Consider the following 18,632-nt stretch of genomic DNA (forward strand, 5'->3'; position numbering starts at 1 on the left):
GTTTTGAAGCAAAAATGAATCCACACCTTTTTGTTGTTGTAGTTGTTTGTGATATTGGCTGTTTGAAGAGGACAGGTAGGTTGTCTTACCAAATGGAATATATTCTGTAGTTATCTGATAATCTCTTGATTAAATTTAGGTTAAAAATTTTGAGCAAGACCACAATGTTGTTAATGCGGTGTGCTTCCTAGCAATCCCATCTGCTGTCAAAGGATGTCCAATTTGACAAGCTATTTCTTCCACCAGATCCTTACTCCAATTATAAATAGATTGGTGTGGAAAGTATCAAGGATTAAGGCCTCTCATACATGTCTGTCAAAATCAACATTGGTCACCCTAAATAGTTATCACATTTGAAGATGGGACGAGGAGGATGATTTTTCCAATCCATGTAACTTTTTGGACTAAAAGTAAGGAGTGGCTGGTACTTGTGAAATTGATTCTTGGTGATGAATGGCTCCACCTGTCTGTCTGGACTTTAACACGAACTGTTGTTTCATACTTTTTCATCAGGCAATGAAGGTACTTTTTTAAAAAATCAACATTCATTCAAATTAGTGGTATCTTCCAGCAGTACTTTGTATCTAAAACAGAAACAAAATTAAGAAATAAACAAGAGTCCTTGCTAGTTACCACTGATAGCTGAGCTGAACTGATAGATAAATTGTGATAGAAACCAGATGTGTACAAAACTGCTATTGAACCTATGAGTATATAGGGGTTACACTGCAGGATGGTTCAGGGTTTAGTGACAGCCACAGATTAAAGGAAACATGTGCCCCTTAATTTACAGTCCAGACTGTGGAGCAGGATGGGAGCCACCCACACCATACCAGGAGCTAGAGATGGCACTTCTCATCACTGCTATGGAGGGAAACAAAGCAGACTTCAGAAAGCAAACAGGAGATGGAGTTGGTAGGATGTGGCATGGGACAACTTCATGCAAAATAGAAGTAGGACTTTGGAGTGAATAAAAAACTGATAGAATAGTGGGAGCATGAACTATGATGGCATATAAAGAGCAAGAAGGAAAAAGTACCCCAAAGAACCACAGATGTGTGATTACCTCTGCCTGAGTGTGAAGGCCAGGGAATCGGCATGCTAATCTCCTCTTGCTGAGCAGCAGTTTTCTTTTCAAAATCTTCTGTTTCAAGGCACTGGTGGCATCATTGTGGCCAATGACTTTGCAGCCATGATTGTTGGCTGCTGAATTCTCAAGAGAATCACACTCCAACTTGGAAGAGGTTTTCAGGCCTGTGGAAGCAACAAAGCCAGTTATGAAAAATAAAACATGACCAAACATGTTTTATTCATATCTCTGTGATGTATTTTTTGTACCAAAGAGGAGGCATCAAAAACATGTCTGGGAACCAATAAGGCCATCTGGAAATTCCTGGGGTGAGGCAAAGCTAGTAATAACACTTCAGTATTTCCCTTATCACAGACCTCCATGAGGTTTGGAGCAGTAGCCCCTCTCAAGCATATTTACACTTCCACAGAGAAATGAATGCACAGCGTCAGCAAGGGGAATACACAGCCTCACATCACTTCAGGTCAGGTTCAGAGAAAGCCAGGTCCCAAGGGATTGTACCTCATTGGCATAATAGGATGCTTCTCTCCTCCTCTCCATGATTCCCATTCTCATTAAGATGTGCTGAATGTTTTCTTAGAATTGTCTGTTATGATTTCATCTTCCTGGTAGTACCTTTTATCAGACGCTCTTCACTGATGCCTGGATTCATGTCATCTTTTTTTACTTTCTCAGAATATACTATCTCCACATTATCAAATGTCTCACCAGGATGTGAGGGTGATCTGGCTGCGGCATCTGTCACCCCATTGATACCAGTGTTGATCTGGCTGATCTGGCTCACTGGGCAGGTGTCCCCTTCCTCCCTCACTTCCTCATAAGTGTCCCTCCCTAAGCTGTGCCCTTGGTCAAGGAGGACAACCGTCCCCGCTGGAGGGGAACTATTCTTTGGTCAAGGGTGTATGTGTGGCTGTGCTCCCCTGCTGGAACCTCTAAACAAGCTCTCAAATGTCTCACCATTCTTATTACCATAAGGCCTGATTCTTCCCATGTTGTTACACTACTTCTGAAAGCTCACCTCCACTGCCTGCTACACAAACCTGAACTCTCCAGGCTTCCTTCACAGTTCTTCCTAATTCTGCCCCCACTTGTCTTAATCACAATCACTTCCTGTGACACCTGTATACAAATCCTCCCCTATAATCACTGCCCTGTTTGACGTCTAGCTTCCCTCTCTTTGTACATAAATGCTTCTCTCGGCCTGGTATGTCCTCAGTATTTTCTCTGGGCACTATTTATTCATTATTTTTCCACAGAAATTTAGTGTCCTTGGTAAGCTTTTATGATAATTCTTACTGAACTGAACAGTATAACATATTAAAAGAACAAACCTGTTTCATAAAGGATTTGCTAAACACAGAATAATTGGCCTTAAAATTGGAAGCTTTGAGAGGGACACTAGTGCAATAATCGTTTCCTAGACACCCAAGGCACATTCTGCAGTTCCTGCTGAAAGCTCTTGTGAGGGGAGCTCACTCTTCCCATGAGCAGCCTTTGTACCATTAGACAACTCTGGTGTTGGAATGGATCTGTACACATGCTGGCACCTGACATCCTGTTCTCTTCCTGCATTGCTCTTTAATCAGCCCAGGAGTGTCACCAAACAAATCTTTGTCCCTACCTCTTTAAGTCCTTCAAATATTTGAAACTGGTTCCTATCCCACTCTGGTTTTTCATTGTCCAATCCTATTCTCATGTTCTTCTACATTTCAGACCCTCACTGATTCTGGGGCAATCTTCAAGGTATTTCCTACTAAAAGATATTTCCTATAGTCTAACAGTTCTCCAGGGAGATGGATCTTGTCTTCTGTGAGGCACTCCATTAAAACTGATCAGCCTCTGATCACAGTGACTTTCCTAGCAGCTTTCTGTCACTCCTTCCTACAATTAAAGGTTTGCTGACTAACCGCCCCCATGCATGCCATCTCAAAAACGCAGGTGGAACCAGTATGCCTACTTGGGGTCTTCTGAGAATGATACTACAGTTATGTATTGAAGAGACTCTGCATTTGCAGGAGAAAAGGGAAATATTTTCATCAAATATATACTCTACCATACTGTTTTTTTATATTGGGAAAAAGCCCCTAATAAAATAACATGTGATACTGTAGGCTGCACTCGTGCTGTCTCTGCAGGATGTCCCTGTACTGAGAGGATGGGTGGGGGTAGACTGCCGGCAGCAGGGCTGTGTGGGTCACGCTGTGTGCTCGACACGCTGTTCACTTGTCATTGTCAGTGATCCCCATTCCAGGAGGGAAACTTCTATAATTTAGACTTTCCATTCATTCATCTCAGCCCCCGTGCACAGCTGAATTTGGATTTCCCTGGCTCATTTTTTAACGATCTTCTGGTGTGGCCAAGCCACATCACACACAGCTCCCTTCTGAGATGTGCTTCTGAGACTTTCCCATCCACCTCATGGGATCCAATCCTGCCTGAGGGTGTTTCTAAGAACCAAGTTAGAGACCTCACTGGGACTGTGAGGGAAAGTAGGAAACCCCTGGGGGCTGGAGTGGTGAGAAGAGACATGGGCCTGTCAGCCCTCTTGATACTTCCATGGAGAGCCTCAGGGAGCCATGGTTCAGCCTGGAAGGACAGGAAATGCTGCAGGTTTAGCTCCCAGGGAGAAAATGCTCTGAATATGAATATATCAGGAGTTGGGGAATTTGTGTGAGGGGCTATTGGAGTTCTTTTGTACTAGACTTCCAACTTTTTCTTTACATAGAAAATTACTGCAAAATAACTCAAAACAGGAAAAAATGAAGGGTTGGAACCCATCCTGCTTTTGCTTGGCAGGTGCCTCAGCAGAGAACAGTGGACAGAGCCTGAGCTATGGATTCAGGCACACAGAGGCACGTGTTCCCTCCACTTCTAATCTGAGTTAGTTTGATCAAGTTAAATGACCCTGCTGGGCCTCAGAATCTAACACAGAGATGCCACCATCTCCATATTGGAATCCATTTGAGAATGAAATGAGCTATAGCTTATACAGCATTCACTTGATAGGGGGCATCATTTACAATAGGTGCAAATAAATGTGTAGTTAAGTCTTATTTCTTACTTGCTGTAATACTGAGAAAAGCCTTTGCTGCTTTGTACCTCAGGAAGAGGTACAGGCTAGAGGATGGAAATTTAAGAGGATGGTTCCACCATGAAAAGTGACTAACTTTCCAACTTTTTCATTACTGATGAAAGGAGGACTCTCTACACATTTTATGGCTGACTTCACAACAAAATATATAGATATCCTGAGGGAAATAAGAGTCTCTTACTTTTCCTGTAAGATGATTTGACAAAATAAGTCTCTAACAATCCACATGCTCTCCAAAATCAAAATTTGAAATATAAGCCAAATGAAAAGAAGGAAAATTAGGGTTCTAATCTCCACATCTCTGAGGTTGTGATCTCAGGGAGCTCTCAGTCAACTAGAAGGATTCCTAGAGAATAAGGAAAGGAAAATCCCCTGCTCTACTAAAATATCAGGTTATAGCTTCATCTTGTATGTGGGTTGTTGATAGATCAGATGAGATTATAGCACTGAGACTGGACACATGGTTGAAACTGGGGACCCAGAAATGGTAGGAAAGCGCTGTACAACTGGAGGAAACCATGGCATACATAGAAGACGGGGAGCTAGATTGGAGCTCTGACTTTAGTAAACAACTGGGAACAAACAGGATTGTGGTGTTCATAACAAGGTATCCAGATATCTTCAGGAGGATGTAAACCACCAGAGGAAGTAGAGGGTAAGGCCTGGAAGCAGGAATCATAACAGGAGTCCTCCAAAGAGCTGGCAAAGACGGCAGTCACAGGTCAGGAATGCAATGAATAAGAGCACTGAAGGAGAGTAGAGAAGACCTTCCTAAAGGTGGAGGAGTGTGCCAGAAATGTGCTCTGAATGTGTGGTCATGATGCCTGCAAGATGGCCATGGCAGTTTCCCCACTGTGGCCTAAATTGGGGGATCAATGGCCTGCATTTGCCAACAGGGGCTAGAGCTCAGATTTGGAGGCTGGAAAGACAGCAAAGCTACCTGACACACCTGTATTCTGGGCATAAAATTCTATCCTAGTGTTTGAGTCAAGCCAAGATGGGTCTACAACACCTACCTCCAAGCAACACCTCTCAGTCTAGACAGAGGTATTGAGAAAAAAGTATTTAGAGATTCCTTGTGGGCCCCAATATACTTTCTTTATACTAAGAGTACTTACTGCCTACATCCAGAACACAACAGGCTCCATGTTCATGAAACAAGGGGCGGGTGCTGCAGGAAGGCAGGTGGGAATCCAACAGGCCAGGATGACTGGAAGGACTCAAATAATCTCCATCCTTTGAGTCCTGCAGGTTGTCCATCATTTTGTCCTTCTGTGGCTCCCTGCTGAGCTTGATGGGGCTGGGAGGACAGAAGATTAATGAAGGAGGGAGAGGGCAGCACAATGATACAGATGGTCCTGATTGGAAACCTAAGGAAGTATGAGAAAAAAAGGGCCATCCCTTCAAAGAGAAGAGAACAATCTTCATGTGCCTATGGCACAGTGTGCCTGGCACCAAAGCAGGAAAGTCAGGTTAGCCATTGCTCAGTGCCAATAAACTAAAGCTGAAAATACTGAAAACAGATGGCAGGCCACCCTGATTTTTAACCAAACAGGAGAGAACAACTTGTTTTCGTGAGTGCAAGAATTCCCTGAGACTAGTTGACTTTGGGTGAGAATGACTCTAAGTACCATGAATAAAATGGACACCCTTGTTAAAAGACTGATATCATCATTGATTGTCTTAGGAGATAGGAGTTTTTGTTCATCTCTGCATTTAGAATGTGTGGCCACCTTGTACCTCTTTGTGTGTCCCCATATTTATCCTGCATATTTACATATACTACCAGCACCTGATCATCCATTTTCACCTGAGAGCTGGTGATTCTTGTTCCTCTTCATCTTCTTCATCTTCATGATTTTCTGCAAACAAATTCAGAAATTTCCAGAGACCCATGAATAGATCCCACTTCAACCATTATAAACATGATGTCCTATATGGGCAGGGAGACGTGAATTATCATGTTGGAAAGTCAGAGAGTGTACTGAAAGTCTCAGATTTCATCTTTAAAGCAATGTCCTGGCATGACCTTTTCATCCAATCAGCAAGCAGTCCCAAATCTCACCACCATGACATCTCTGTGTGAAATTGGGTAAGGTGTGAGAAATGTCTTTTGTTCATCAGCTCACAGAATGCCTGTCCAGCTTCCATCTGGACTTCTCCAGCCACAAGGCTGACACATTGAAATCAGTGGCTCTATCCCAAGCTGGATCTAGCCTAGAACTACTCCTGTTTTTTAAGGAGATGTCTGAGAATTCTGTCCTACTTCCTGCAATACATCTGAGGACATCACAGGGACCTGCAGGTTGGCACCTCCTCTTTAATCAGCAAAAATTCTTTCTATGCTATTTGTTCCCTTATCAACCATGAACAACCACAGCACTACTATCTTCAGTAGCTAACCCACTTGTAATGAGGGTTTCTTCCTTTTTGAAGTGAATTCATGGAGATTACGTTGGTCACTGCTACAGAAACCATGCAACACATTATTTGAAACCACCTTACAGATGAGGAAACACGAATCCAGGAGGGAAGAATCAGTCGCCCACAGTTAATAAAGGCAGTGCTCAGCTAGAGGCAGGAAAGCTTTGATGTTAGCTGTTCATCTAACACGCCGCCTGTTCTCACATCCTTCTTTCTGTCTATTGACACTGGATGGAGGCTGCCTTTTGCCCTAAAGTCCACATTCCATCAGGCAGGAAAGAAACACTTTTAATCCTGTGACCAGTATGTTTCTCATTTGCTTGCACCCAGGCAGACCTGAGCCTGTTGTGGCACCAAATGTGCCTAATATATATTAGATACAAATGTCTCCTGTGGAGGTGCTAAGGTAGAGAGTTTCTTGTGGGTCTGGGAACTTGGAGCAGATCCTTAAGCAGGGCGTGGGGCAAACTTACCTGTGCTGAGTTTACAGGCAAGGTGCTTTGCCATCATACATCCCTCAGCCAGTTGCTCCAGGAAGCTCTGTGTCTGGTAGTCATCCTTGTGACTGAGCAGGTGCTTGAAGTGCTCTTTGAGCAGGAACGATGCCTGCCTCCCTTCCTGGACTTTCTGCCGTAACTCTGTTAACTCCCTTGCCTGTTGTTCAATTAGGAAATCAAATCCTCTGAGGTAGGTGGAGAGAAAATTGAAAAGTGAAGGAACAAGTGACATGTTATAAGGGCTTTCACAGAGATTTCTATAAGTATATGCCCACTAGCCCTCCAAGCAGAATTCTCACCCATGTTTGCTGACCTGTGCATCTTTTCTGCCCTGCGGCATTGTACACTCCTGGCTATCTTAGCTTTCAAAACCTCTCTCTATATTGTCACATAGTGAGAAGTCTTTGCTTAATTTTCCTGCTATGAAATACATGCCATAGCCTAAGGGCAACCATAAAGAGAGAACTTCACCAGATCATGATTTTTAACCTGACAGGAGAGAACAAATGGTTTCTGAGAGTGCAAGTAATCCCTCAGACTAGTTAGTTCACCCTAAGGCACACTACTCCTATATGAACCACAAAGAGAAAAGTGTCATCATCAAAGAGTGAATGGAAATAGTACAATAAGTAGAGTTGTTCATCCTTGCATCTGGAATCACTGAACTCAAAGATTTGTCTATCCTTTTTTCAGGGATCTTTCCCATACTGTACCTCTATAATACCTGCCACTGATCATTATTACCTGGGAACAGGTTGTCCTTGTATATCTTCATATTTCTTATATTCATGATTTTCTCCTAACAAATGCAGAAATGTACAGTCAGACATTAATAATTCTCACTTGACTCATTAGAAACATAGAGCCTCAGTGGCCATGAAGACAAATGATCTCTGTATGAGTTGAGCATACACTGAGAGAAGTGTGCAGATCAGTCTCACATTTGGCTTCAAAGAAATGAACCTAATGGCTTTCTGAGCATGAGTCAAAGGTTCCTGCTCTGTTCATCACAAATCATGATATACTGTGCCTGAAATTGGGAAAAAGTTAAAACTCTCTTTTGTTCCTTACATCTCTGGGTTCTTTTCCAGCCATCTCTGGACTTTTCCAGATCTACCCTCCATCCAGACACAGGGTCCCCATGTCCCATCCCACCTTCACATAGACCTACTCTTTTCTATCAGGAGAGAGTAAAGCCCCAGTCCCACTTTCCTCCTTATTTCTAGGGACTTCTCAGGAACTGCAAGCCCTCAGCTGCCATATATCAGGGTAATGGCTCTCTAAGAAGTGCCCCGGCATACACCAATATTCTCCAAAGCATGTTTTACCTCATTACATCTCTAAACCAATCAAGAAGACAGAGGTTTGTATGGCTTTTTTCCCTCTAATTTGTGTGCATTCATGAATATTAACTCTTTTGCTATGCAGGACAGTTGGTAGCAATCAGGCAACTTACAGTTTGAGCCATTTTACAGAGGAGGAAATGGAAATCCAGGAAGGATAAACTAATCACTCACCCACAGTTAGTAAAGACAGTGCTCAGGCTAGTGGCTGGGAAACTACTATTTGCTAGAGGGCTCTATTCATGCTAACAAGCTGCCTCCTGTCACATCCTTATTTCTTCCCATTGACACTGGATGGATGCTGCCTTCTGTTCTGAAGTCCACATTCCATGGGGGATGAAGGAGACTCTTTCAATCCCATGATTCCCACCACAGTGGGCTCCTCATCTGTGCTCATAGCCAGGTACTCCTGATCCTGCCAAGGCCCCAAATGAGAACTGGAACATGGGAGAGTAGGTATCAAAGTCACATGTGGAGCGGTGGAGTTGTGGATCTGTTGTGAGTCTGAGGATTTGGAGCAGCTCAATGGAAGTAGGGTCGGTGGCCAACTTACCTGCACTAATCTTACTATAAAGGCGCTCTGTCAGCCTGTGTAACTCAGTCAGTTTCTCTGGAAGGTGATGCATATGGAGGTTGTCAGAGTCCTTATGGGTAAGGAGGCCCTTGAGATGCTCATCAAGAAAGTCAGAGACCCATCTCCCTTCCCGTAAATTTTTTCGCAACTGGCTCAGCTCCCGTGCTTGATATTGAATCAAGAAATGGTATTTCCTAAGGTGTGACAAAAGGAAAATTTAAGAGTGGAAGAGGCTAATAAGTCATAAGGGCCTGAGTTGGTACTTCTGAGTATTTCTCCAAGAAGAACTCCAAGCAGAATTCTTTTAAATGTTGTGTGACCTGGTTAAGAATTTTTTTTGAATTTTTACATACACCAGACCAGTTATCACAGGCTCCTCTGACAATGTCAACTGGCAGAGATCTTTTGACCTGAAGGGTTTTTCTCTTATTATTGCCACATGATATGACCTACTTTGTTATGGTTATATTTATTGCTATGAAATGCCTGCAAAGAACCAAGGCCAACAATGCAGACATGAGATAAGCACCTCAACCTGATTTCAACCACACAGGAAATAAGAAGCAATCTCTGTAAATATAAGAAATTCCTGAGACAGAAAAGTTCCCATTGGGTCAGACTGTCACCATATAACAGTCAAACAACAACATATTAAAAGTAATAGAACCACCACGAGGGACCTGAGAGTGCCTACAACTGCAAGCAGGAGAATAGCATCCATCAGCCATGGGAGATCTAAGCCTCCTCTCGATTTAGAGGTGGAGTGGACATCACCATCACAGTCTACAGGATGGAGGAATAAAATATGGATTAAAGTGGATTTACTGGTATTCTACTGTATAACTATTGTGACCAGCAATGGAAGAAATTGTATCACTGATGTGGACAAAGTGGCCATGGTAGTTGCTGAGGGCAACATTCTTTGTGATCTGTGTATCTTTAAAAAAAAGACACATTGTTTTTTTTAAAGATAGAAGGAGAAGCACACTAAAATAAGTAATAGGAAGTGGAAAACAGTAGAAGAACTGCTAGGAAAACAGACAAAATTCTTAAAAGGCTACTTTGTGGTTGACTAAATGGCAAAATCAAGTATAAGCAACAGATTTTGTTTTTCCCTGCATGGAAGCTCTCTAGATGGAATCATTACGTTAATAACCCAAGTGTAGACTTACATCAGGACCACTGGCTTGTTTCTTTTTATATCCTGATACTTCTTTTGATTTTCTGCAAATAAATTCAGACAGGACCAGATATATTACTCAGTTCCAACTTCACACATACAAACTAAGGGGCCTATATAAGCAAAGGGATATAAATATCCTCTAAAACAAAGGAATATTCCAAAGAGTGTACTACAGCAGGCCTCAGGATGTGTCTCAGGAGATGTGTTGGGCATGATTTCCAGAACTATCAGGCACACTGTCCTATCCCTAGGTGTTAGATCATTATTGCAATGTCATCGGCACTGAGAGTCTAAAATAGTTAAATTGTCTTATTTCCCAGTGACATTGGGTAACTTTGCCACCGGATTTCTAGAGGAATTGCTCCCAGGCTCAACCTCTGCCTCAGCAGATATCATGGTGTGTTTCATTTAAATGAGAATATACACTGAGACTGGAATGATGGGTGCGTTCTACAAACCCACAAACAGGAGTGCATCCTTCACAGTCCACAGAGGACAAGATCCTTGCCCATTCATGGATCCAAAGGTGATATGACTCATCCTAGGTAAAAGTGGTGAGCACAGGGCTTATGGCAGCTACCTGGGAGACCAGGTGTCAATTTGTTTTCTACAGTGGGAATACTCACTGGCAGCACTCAGAGAAGAACAGACTTCCTGCTCATCAGACATCAAGGTGGTGCTGCAGGGAGGCTGGTGGGCATCAGGAAGTTCATGGCAAAGGAAATCACTCGAATGTTGTTCATCACGTGTGTCCTGTTCAGTTTCATTCATTCCCTCTGCTTCTTGCTGCTTCCTGAAAAGCCTGATGGGAAGTGGCCAAGACATAATTAAACCAAGAGGGGCTGCAAGCCACAGCATCCACACTGGCCCTGAGGAAGACTAAGAAAGGGTCACAGGAGGCAAAATGCCATATCCAAACAGGAAAAAGAAAATAATCCCCCTAAAACTGGGGCTGACTGATGTTGGGGCAGGAGAGCGGGAACAACTGACCACATCATCTCAACTATCCATCCATGTATGCTAGACTCATGATGCACAGCACACATGGAAAGCCAGAAGAGGGGTTTCAAACCTTGTGCATAAATTTCACTTAATTTTATAAATTTTAGGCCCAGGTTATACACTTTCCAGAGGCCTTGTAAACTCCCAGTATTATTTGCATTATAGGCCACTTCTATTCAGTATTGTGACACTGTGATGTTTTTGCTAGTTACTTTTGTTGCTGTGACATAACTGCTAACTGCTAAGGTACAAAAGCATCTTATCCTAGTATTACGACACCAGAAAGAATTATGATTCTTAGAGTTCAAGAAATCCCTAAGATAATTTAGTTCCCCTATATTTTGACTGACTCTGGGCTACTATACTTGAGAAATTAATAAGAAGCATAAACCAATAGACAATCTGCTGAGAAAATAAGGAAAGATTCCTATTACGGATACTTCGTGGTCAACAGAATGGATGCAATAGGTATATGCATTTGATTTTGTTCTCCCTGGACCTAAAGTCTCTAAATGGCATCATTACATAAACAGCCTGTAATTATCAGCATTACCTGGGGCCCATGGACTCTTGTCCTTTTTCATCCTTCTGATAGCTCTGATGTTCTGAAAATAAATATGGATATGTATAGTCACATTAAACAGTTCCTTCTCCACACATTACAATGCCAGGACAACATCCTGATCCTCTAGGTCATTTTATATGAAGTTTTCAGGGCTCTGGAACCTTTGGAACTTCCCCTTATGTGGATCTTGTGACCATCCCTCCAACTATCCACATCCACATACTTTTTTGCTACGTGGTGGTTACTAGCCCTGTAAATATTCCATATGGCTCTGAGTTACTTATTGGGGTCCTTAGGGGCCAGATGTGATTCTGAGGCAGAATCTGTGGTTCATTACATGGGTTAACACAAGGCTCAATTCTTATGTACACAAATCTCCAGTGATTCCTTGAGCAGTACCCCCTAATCAACTATATTTAAACTTCCACACAAAAATGACTGCACAGTCTCAGAACATGGAACAAATAGCCTCATATAACTTCTGGTCAGATTCAAAGGGAGAAAGGTCCCAAGGGAGTGTATGCCATTGGCATAATAGGATGCTTCTCTCCTCCCTTCCATCCCTCCCATTCTCATGAAGATTTGCTGAATGCTTTCTTAGAATTGTCTGTTATGATTTCATCTTCCTGGTAGCACATTATATCAGATTCTCATCATTGATGCCTGGATTCATACAATCTTCTGCTTTCTCAGAACCTACCTTCTCCACACATCAAATGTCTCATCAGCCTTATTACCCTAAGGTCTGATTCGCACCAGGTTGCCATGCTACTTGTGAAAGCTCATCTCAACTGCCCGCTACACAAAAACTCTCCATGCTTCCTTTATAGTTCTTCCAAATTCTGTCCCCACTTGTCTTCATCAAAATAGCTTCTTGGGAAGTGGACTTGGCTCAACTGATATAGCATCCACCTACCATATGGGAGTCCAAGGGTCAGACCCAGGGCCTCCTGGCCCTTGTGGTGAGCTGGCCCATGTACAGTTCTGATGCATGCAAGTAGTACTGTGCCTTGCAGGGGTGTCCCCCACATAGGAGAGCTCCATGCACAAGGAGTGGGCCTCTCAAGAAGAGCTGCCCCACACAAAAAAAGCACAGCCTGCCCAGGAATGGTGTCATGCAGAGAGTTGATGCAGCAAGTTGTTGAAACCAAGAGACACAGATTCCCGGTGCTACTGACAAAAATCCAAGTGGACAAAGAAGAACACACAGCAAATGGACACAGAAAGCAGACAATGGCAGGGGGGTGGGAAGTGGAGAGAAATGAATTTTTAAAAAATCTTTTTAAAAAATTGCTTCCCATGACTCCTGAATACAAATCCTCCACTATAATCACTGACTATGGGCCTTCTACCTTTCCTTTCTTTGTGTATAAGGTCTTCTCTTGGCCTGCCATGCTCTCCATATTTCCACTGTTAATTAAGTCTTTTTTCCTGAACAATTTAGTATCCTCGGTAAGTTTTAAAGATAACTCATATTGAGCTGAATAGCATCACACCTTGAAAAAACAAACCTATTTGCTGAAGTTTTAAGGGATGATCTTAAAACTGGAAGGACTGAGTTGATCAGTAGAGCAGGAATCCCATTCCCACCTGATTTCTAGGGGAGCTGATGCTGGGTTCAACCTCTGCCCTAAGCAGATATCATAGTGTTTCCAGGTTTAGATGAGAATATACACTGAGACTAGAATGATGGGTGCAATCTACAATCCCACATATAGGAATGAATCCATCGGAGTCCACAGAAGACAAGATCTTGCCCATTGATGGAGGCCAAAAGCCTTGGCTCTGCCTTCAGGGAAAACTGTCAACATGAACCATGTAGTGGTGATTATTTTTAGGGACTCAGCTATTTAGCCAGGACTGGAAAAATGAGTACTAAAGACAGGGATTCAGGACCAAGTACACTTGGAAACATCTCCAGCCATATACATAAGACTGTCAGTCTCCTTGGGGGATCAAAGATACTGTACAGAAAAATTTGTAAGAAAATTGAAAAGAGATGTGCGTTCCAGGGTTAAGAAGATGGTCAGAAAGATGCTACAGTTTATGTGGTGTAACTGTAGCAAAGAATATGCCATGAAACTCTCATGTCCCTCCCTCAGACCTTCATTGGTTCCAACAGCCTGTATTTACAAGACAGCACCAGCATGACATAGAAGTTGCTGGAGAAGTAAGAAGAGTACAAAGATACCTGACTCACCTTATGCCTGTACTTAAAACACAGTCCTAGAACCTGATTCAAACCAACATGGGAATAAGCAGCCTGTGGCCAAAGATGATTTAATCTTCGCAACAAAGGCGGTAAGCATGTGGAATAGAAGCTGCCTGGGAGGCCTATTTTCAATTTGTTCTCTACAAGGGAATACTCACTGGCTGCACTCAGAGGAGAGCAGACTCCCTGCTCATCAGACATGAAGGTGGTGCTGCTGGGAGGCTGGTGAGCATCAGGATAATCATGGCAATGGAAAGGAGTCAAATTGTCTTCATCAAGTTTGTCCTCTTCAGTTTCATTCATTCCCTCCACATCTTGATGCTCCATAAAAAGCCTGCTGGGGTGTGTCCAAGAGAAAAGTAAACCAAGAGGAGCACCAAGCCACAGCGCCACACTGGCCCTGAATGGAAGGCTAAGGGAGGGTCACAGAAGGCAAAACAGTCATATCCCCAAAGAGGGAAAGGCAAATAATCACCTTAAACCTGGGGCTGATTGCAGTGGGGACAGGAAAGAGAGAATGACAGACCTCATGGATTCAACTATCCAGCCATATATGCTGGAATCATGAAGCACAGCGCATATGGAAAGCTTCAAACCTTGGGCATAAATTTCTCTTAATTTTCTGTGCAAAAGCCCAGTAAATACAGCTGCCACATGTCTTGTAACTTCCAGCAATCTTGTGCATTATAGGTCTCTTCCACTCAATAATGTGACAATATACAATTTCTTTCCTACTTCCTATGCTTGCTAAGAAATTACTGCAAAGAGGCTAAGGTCAAAATGAATCTCATGCTAGTATTATCAATAGCAGACAGAAGAGATGATTCCTAGAGTTCAGGAAATCCCTGAGATATTTTAGTTCCCTGACAGAAAGACAGACTCTGGGCTGCTATACTTGAGAAATTAATAGAAAGATTAAACCAATAGACAATCTGTAGAGAAAACAGAAAATTTTCTTATTATGGATACTTCATGGTTGGCAGAATGGAAGAAATACACATAATCATCTGGTTCTGTTCTCCCTGGACTTAAGGTCTCTAAGTGACATCATTGCATAAACTACCTGTGATTATCATCATTACCTGAGGGCCATGGACTCTTTTCCTCTTTCATCCTTATGACTGCTCTGATTTTCTGCAAATAAATTTGAATAGTTACAGTCAGAAATAGTAGCACCTTCTTTACACATTACAAACCAGGACCATACCCAAATACTGGAAAATAAGTATTCTGGTGTGAACAGGAGATGGTGGGAAGAATATTCTAGAAGGATTCAGGAATTATCTTGTAAGATATGGACAGATTTACTTTTCTCTTCACTGAGTCCAGAGAAACACAGAAACATCTTTTTCCTCAGGGGTTATGAAGAAATGGCCCTGCTGCTTTCTTGAGGTGTGGCTGGTGGATTCAGCATCTGCCACATGAGATACCATGATTGGTCTTGGTTTAAATGAGAATATGCATGAAGACTAGACTGACTGATGCAGTCTCTACCTCCTCAACTGGGAGAGAAAATTTTGTGCCACTAAGAGGACAGGATCCATGGGCACGCGTGGTGATGTGTGTACAAATGAATCCCACTGTCAGCCCATGATCATGGAGTTTATGGTCTGGCACTCAGATGATGTCTCTGCAAGGATAAACCAACTTAGAAAAGAGACAGACTGAGGCACAGGTCCGAGGAACAAAGTGGGTAGATATGTCCCAAAATTAGAGTCGAGAGTGCTGACTCCTTGGGCACCAATATGTGCTCAAGGTACCCATTTCAGAGATGAATATTCACAAGAATATTTCAGGGGAATTGAGATGTCCCATTTTAATGAGGGAGCTTTTGAAGACACCTGCATGCATGTGGCAGTGGTGCCTGCGATTTACTTGATCCTTTCATTTTTCACACCCTACCAGTTTCCTTTACCCTCCAATACCCAGAGAGGGTGGCATGAGATGGGAGATGAGGAAAAGTTTGAAGATACCTGACTCTGATATCTGTGGTTAAATCATTTCTAGGGGCAGAATCAAAAGGAGATGGTTTGACAGGGGCACCTACAAAACCACATGTCTCAGCCTAGATAGAAGTGTTGAGCTCAAAGAATGTGTGCAGACTCCCAGAGGTCCAGTAGGAGATTTTTCTCTGTCATATGAGTCCTCATGGGCCTGATCTAGAAGAGAGAGGACTTCCAGTTCATTATACATGAGGGCCAATTTCCTGGGAGGTTCCTGGGAGCTAAGAAGTTCATGGCAAGAAGAAGGAGTCAAAGAGCTTTGCTACATAGTGGATAGGATCTGTGATCATTTTGGGGGAAGGGGTGAAGGTCCATGTCCAGTGCTGGCCTTAAGGGTAGGCTCCTGACATAGGCCATGAGCATGGGGTTTACCTCCTGACACTTCTTAGTGAGGATAGACTGGGGTTCAATACCTAGGAATTATGTAAACATCTCCCAAATTAGAGTCCAGGCTGTGAACCTCCTTGGATAGCCATAGGTACTCCAGACATTGTTCCTAGATGAATATTAGCAACAGCATTTCTGGAGACACATGATGCCCCATCTTAAATGGGAGCTCCTTCCTATACAGGCAGTATATGACATAAGTCAGTGGTGTCTGAGAGTTGGTCTTGGATCCCTGACAGCTTCCCTCAGGGCTGCCTTGGAAGCACTATCCACCATTGACCAGCAAAGGCTAGGTGAATTCAAATCAGGAAGAGTGCAAAAATGCCTGAAACAACTGAGGCCTGTACTTAAGATGTATTCCTAGACAGACTTTCAAATCAAGTTGGTCTCTAGCACGTAAGTGAATACAAAATATATTACAGCCTAGATGGAAATGGAGAGAAAAGATAATAAAAAGCCTTCTGAAAGTCCCATGGAAATTTATGCTCTTTAAAATGGAGTACTCACGGGCTTCATCCACAGCTAAGTCAAATTTATAGTCATCAAACAGGAAGCCACTGCTGCGGCGAGGCCCAAGGGAATCAGGCAGGTCATGAAGACTCGAGGGAGTCAGGTAACATTCCTCCACTGAGTCCTGAAGCACTTCATTCTCTTTTTCTGCCTCTTCTGTTTGACTCTTGAGCCTGGTAGAGTTGACAAGACAGACTTGAAACCCAGAAGATTACACAGCACAGAACCAGCTGGTCCTGACAGGAGGCATAAGAGAGAGGTCACAGAAGGCAGAGGGTAGAGCCATTCAACATGGAAGAAAAAAAGTCCTCCTATGATGAGGGCAAATCATGGAGCTTTAAGGGTAGAAGAGAGTGAGAATTGGTGATGAGTACACTGTACACTGGCCACAGCCTGATGGAGGGGGCTCAGCTCCCTCTGTATGGTACATAGTCATGACATCTAGGAGAGGGACTTCAATTTTCCTTATTTTATGTGCAGAGGCCTAAGCAATACTTGCCCCTAAGGCACTGTAGTTGTTTTCAGACCAATGCATCCTAAGTTTCTTTATCCAAGTGTTTTCACATATATGATACATGTTCTGTAGCTACTATCTTTTCTATTAAAAATCTGCCAAAAGGTAAGTAAATTCGTGCTGCAGGCAAACATACATCTCATCATACTTTGACCCACCTAGGAGAAAACAGGTGGTTTCTGTGAGTACAGACAATCTCTGAAGCAATTTACACTAGTTCATCTCAGGTCTGAAGGACTATACAGTACCATAAAGAGAAGAGAAGATTTATTTGAGAGAATATCATCATTGGTCAAGGGAATGAAATCTGTTCAACAAGCACTGGAATCAGGGACTACTCTAGACTACTTTGCCTGTTCATTTTGGGAGACTGTCCATGATTTTCCTGCTAATTACCCTCCCCTGATCATTCACTGTTACCTGGCAGCCGGTAGTAGTCCTTCTTCACCCACCCCAGCCTCAGGATTTTCTGAAAACAAATGAACAATAGCCCGGTCATAGATGGAATAGTTTGAATTTCCCTTATTACAAGCACAGTAGCCTAAGTGATCATGGAAACCGAATTATTTTTGGATGAGTTCAAGGCACACTAAGAGCATTTGACTGAAAGCCCCCATATTTTGTATTTCAAGAAAGTCAACAGACTCGGATTTCTAATCCTTCAGGCAATACCTTCCTGATCTGGATCCTTGTCATGGCATGCTGCGTATCCAATTGGGCAAATGTTAAAAATGTTCTTTAATCATTCCTTAAAGGTCTTCCAGCTGTGTCTGCCATCCTGCCACAAATCTCCTTGGCAAACACAGTACCTCCATGGCCATCAGGGCTCTAACAAAGACCCATTACTTTCTCTAAGGTATGGAACAATCATCCTGACACATGTCTCTCTACACACTGGGCCTTCCTTGAGACTTTTTGTTTTAAGATTTATTCCATCTATTTCTCTTCCCCCCAATCCCAAGTTGTCTGTACTCTGTGTCCATTTGCTGCATGTTCCTTGTCTGCTTCTGTTGCTGTCAGCAGTTGGGAATCTGTGCTTCCCCCTGTTGCATCATCTTGCTGCACCAGCGCCCCATGCATGCTGTGCCACTCCTGGGCAGGCTGCACTCTCCTTCCCGCTGGGCAGCTCTCCTTACAGGGCACACTCCTGTGTGTGGGCTCCCTTAAACAGGGACACCCTGCGTGGCACAGCACTCCTTTGCGTGCATCAGCAATGTGCATGGGCCAGCTCCACACA

At 43.1% G+C, this 18,632-nt stretch overlaps 2 protein-coding genes across 2 annotated transcripts in view; both read right to left on the reverse strand.

Moving 5' to 3' along the window:
* Nucleotides 1-4,996: 4,996 nt before the first annotated feature.
* On the reverse strand, nucleotides 4,997-7,955 carry LOC111765803 (NBPF family member NBPF6-like protein). Its single transcript, XM_071207281.1, has 5 exons — nucleotides 7,847-7,955; nucleotides 7,079-7,287; nucleotides 5,992-6,043; nucleotides 5,300-5,481; nucleotides 4,997-5,040 (listed from the first exon to the last, which is right to left on the reverse strand). The coding sequence occupies exons 1-5, from the start codon at nucleotides 7,930-7,932 to the stop codon at nucleotides 4,997-4,999; spliced, it is 573 nt and encodes a 190-aa protein (XP_071063382.1). The 5' UTR covers nucleotides 7,933-7,955.
* Nucleotides 7,956-8,828: 873 nt separating this feature from the next.
* The window catches only part of LOC101436652 (NBPF family member NBPF11-like), a 77,341-nt gene continuing 67,537 nt past the window's right edge, over nucleotides 8,829-18,632 (reverse strand). Inside the window, exons 13-20 of the mRNA XM_071207282.1 lie at nucleotides 17,816-17,936; nucleotides 16,879-17,054; nucleotides 15,064-15,115; nucleotides 14,140-14,318; nucleotides 11,758-11,809; nucleotides 10,829-11,004; nucleotides 10,192-10,243; nucleotides 8,829-9,213 (exon numbers count right to left, since the gene is read on the reverse strand). Coding sequence (XP_071063383.1) covers nucleotides 8,829-9,213; nucleotides 10,192-10,243; nucleotides 10,829-11,004; nucleotides 11,758-11,809; nucleotides 14,140-14,318; nucleotides 15,064-15,115; nucleotides 16,879-17,054; nucleotides 17,816-17,936 — 1,193 coding nt within the window. The remainder of the gene's footprint in view (nucleotides 9,214-10,191; nucleotides 10,244-10,828; nucleotides 11,005-11,757; nucleotides 11,810-14,139; nucleotides 14,319-15,063; nucleotides 15,116-16,878; nucleotides 17,055-17,815; nucleotides 17,937-18,632) is intronic.

Source organism: Dasypus novemcinctus, chromosome 13 (assembly GCF_030445035.2).
Source record: "Dasypus novemcinctus isolate mDasNov1 chromosome 13, mDasNov1.1.hap2, whole genome shotgun sequence".
In the NCBI taxonomy this organism is placed as follows: domain Eukaryota; kingdom Metazoa; phylum Chordata; class Mammalia; order Cingulata; family Dasypodidae; genus Dasypus; species Dasypus novemcinctus.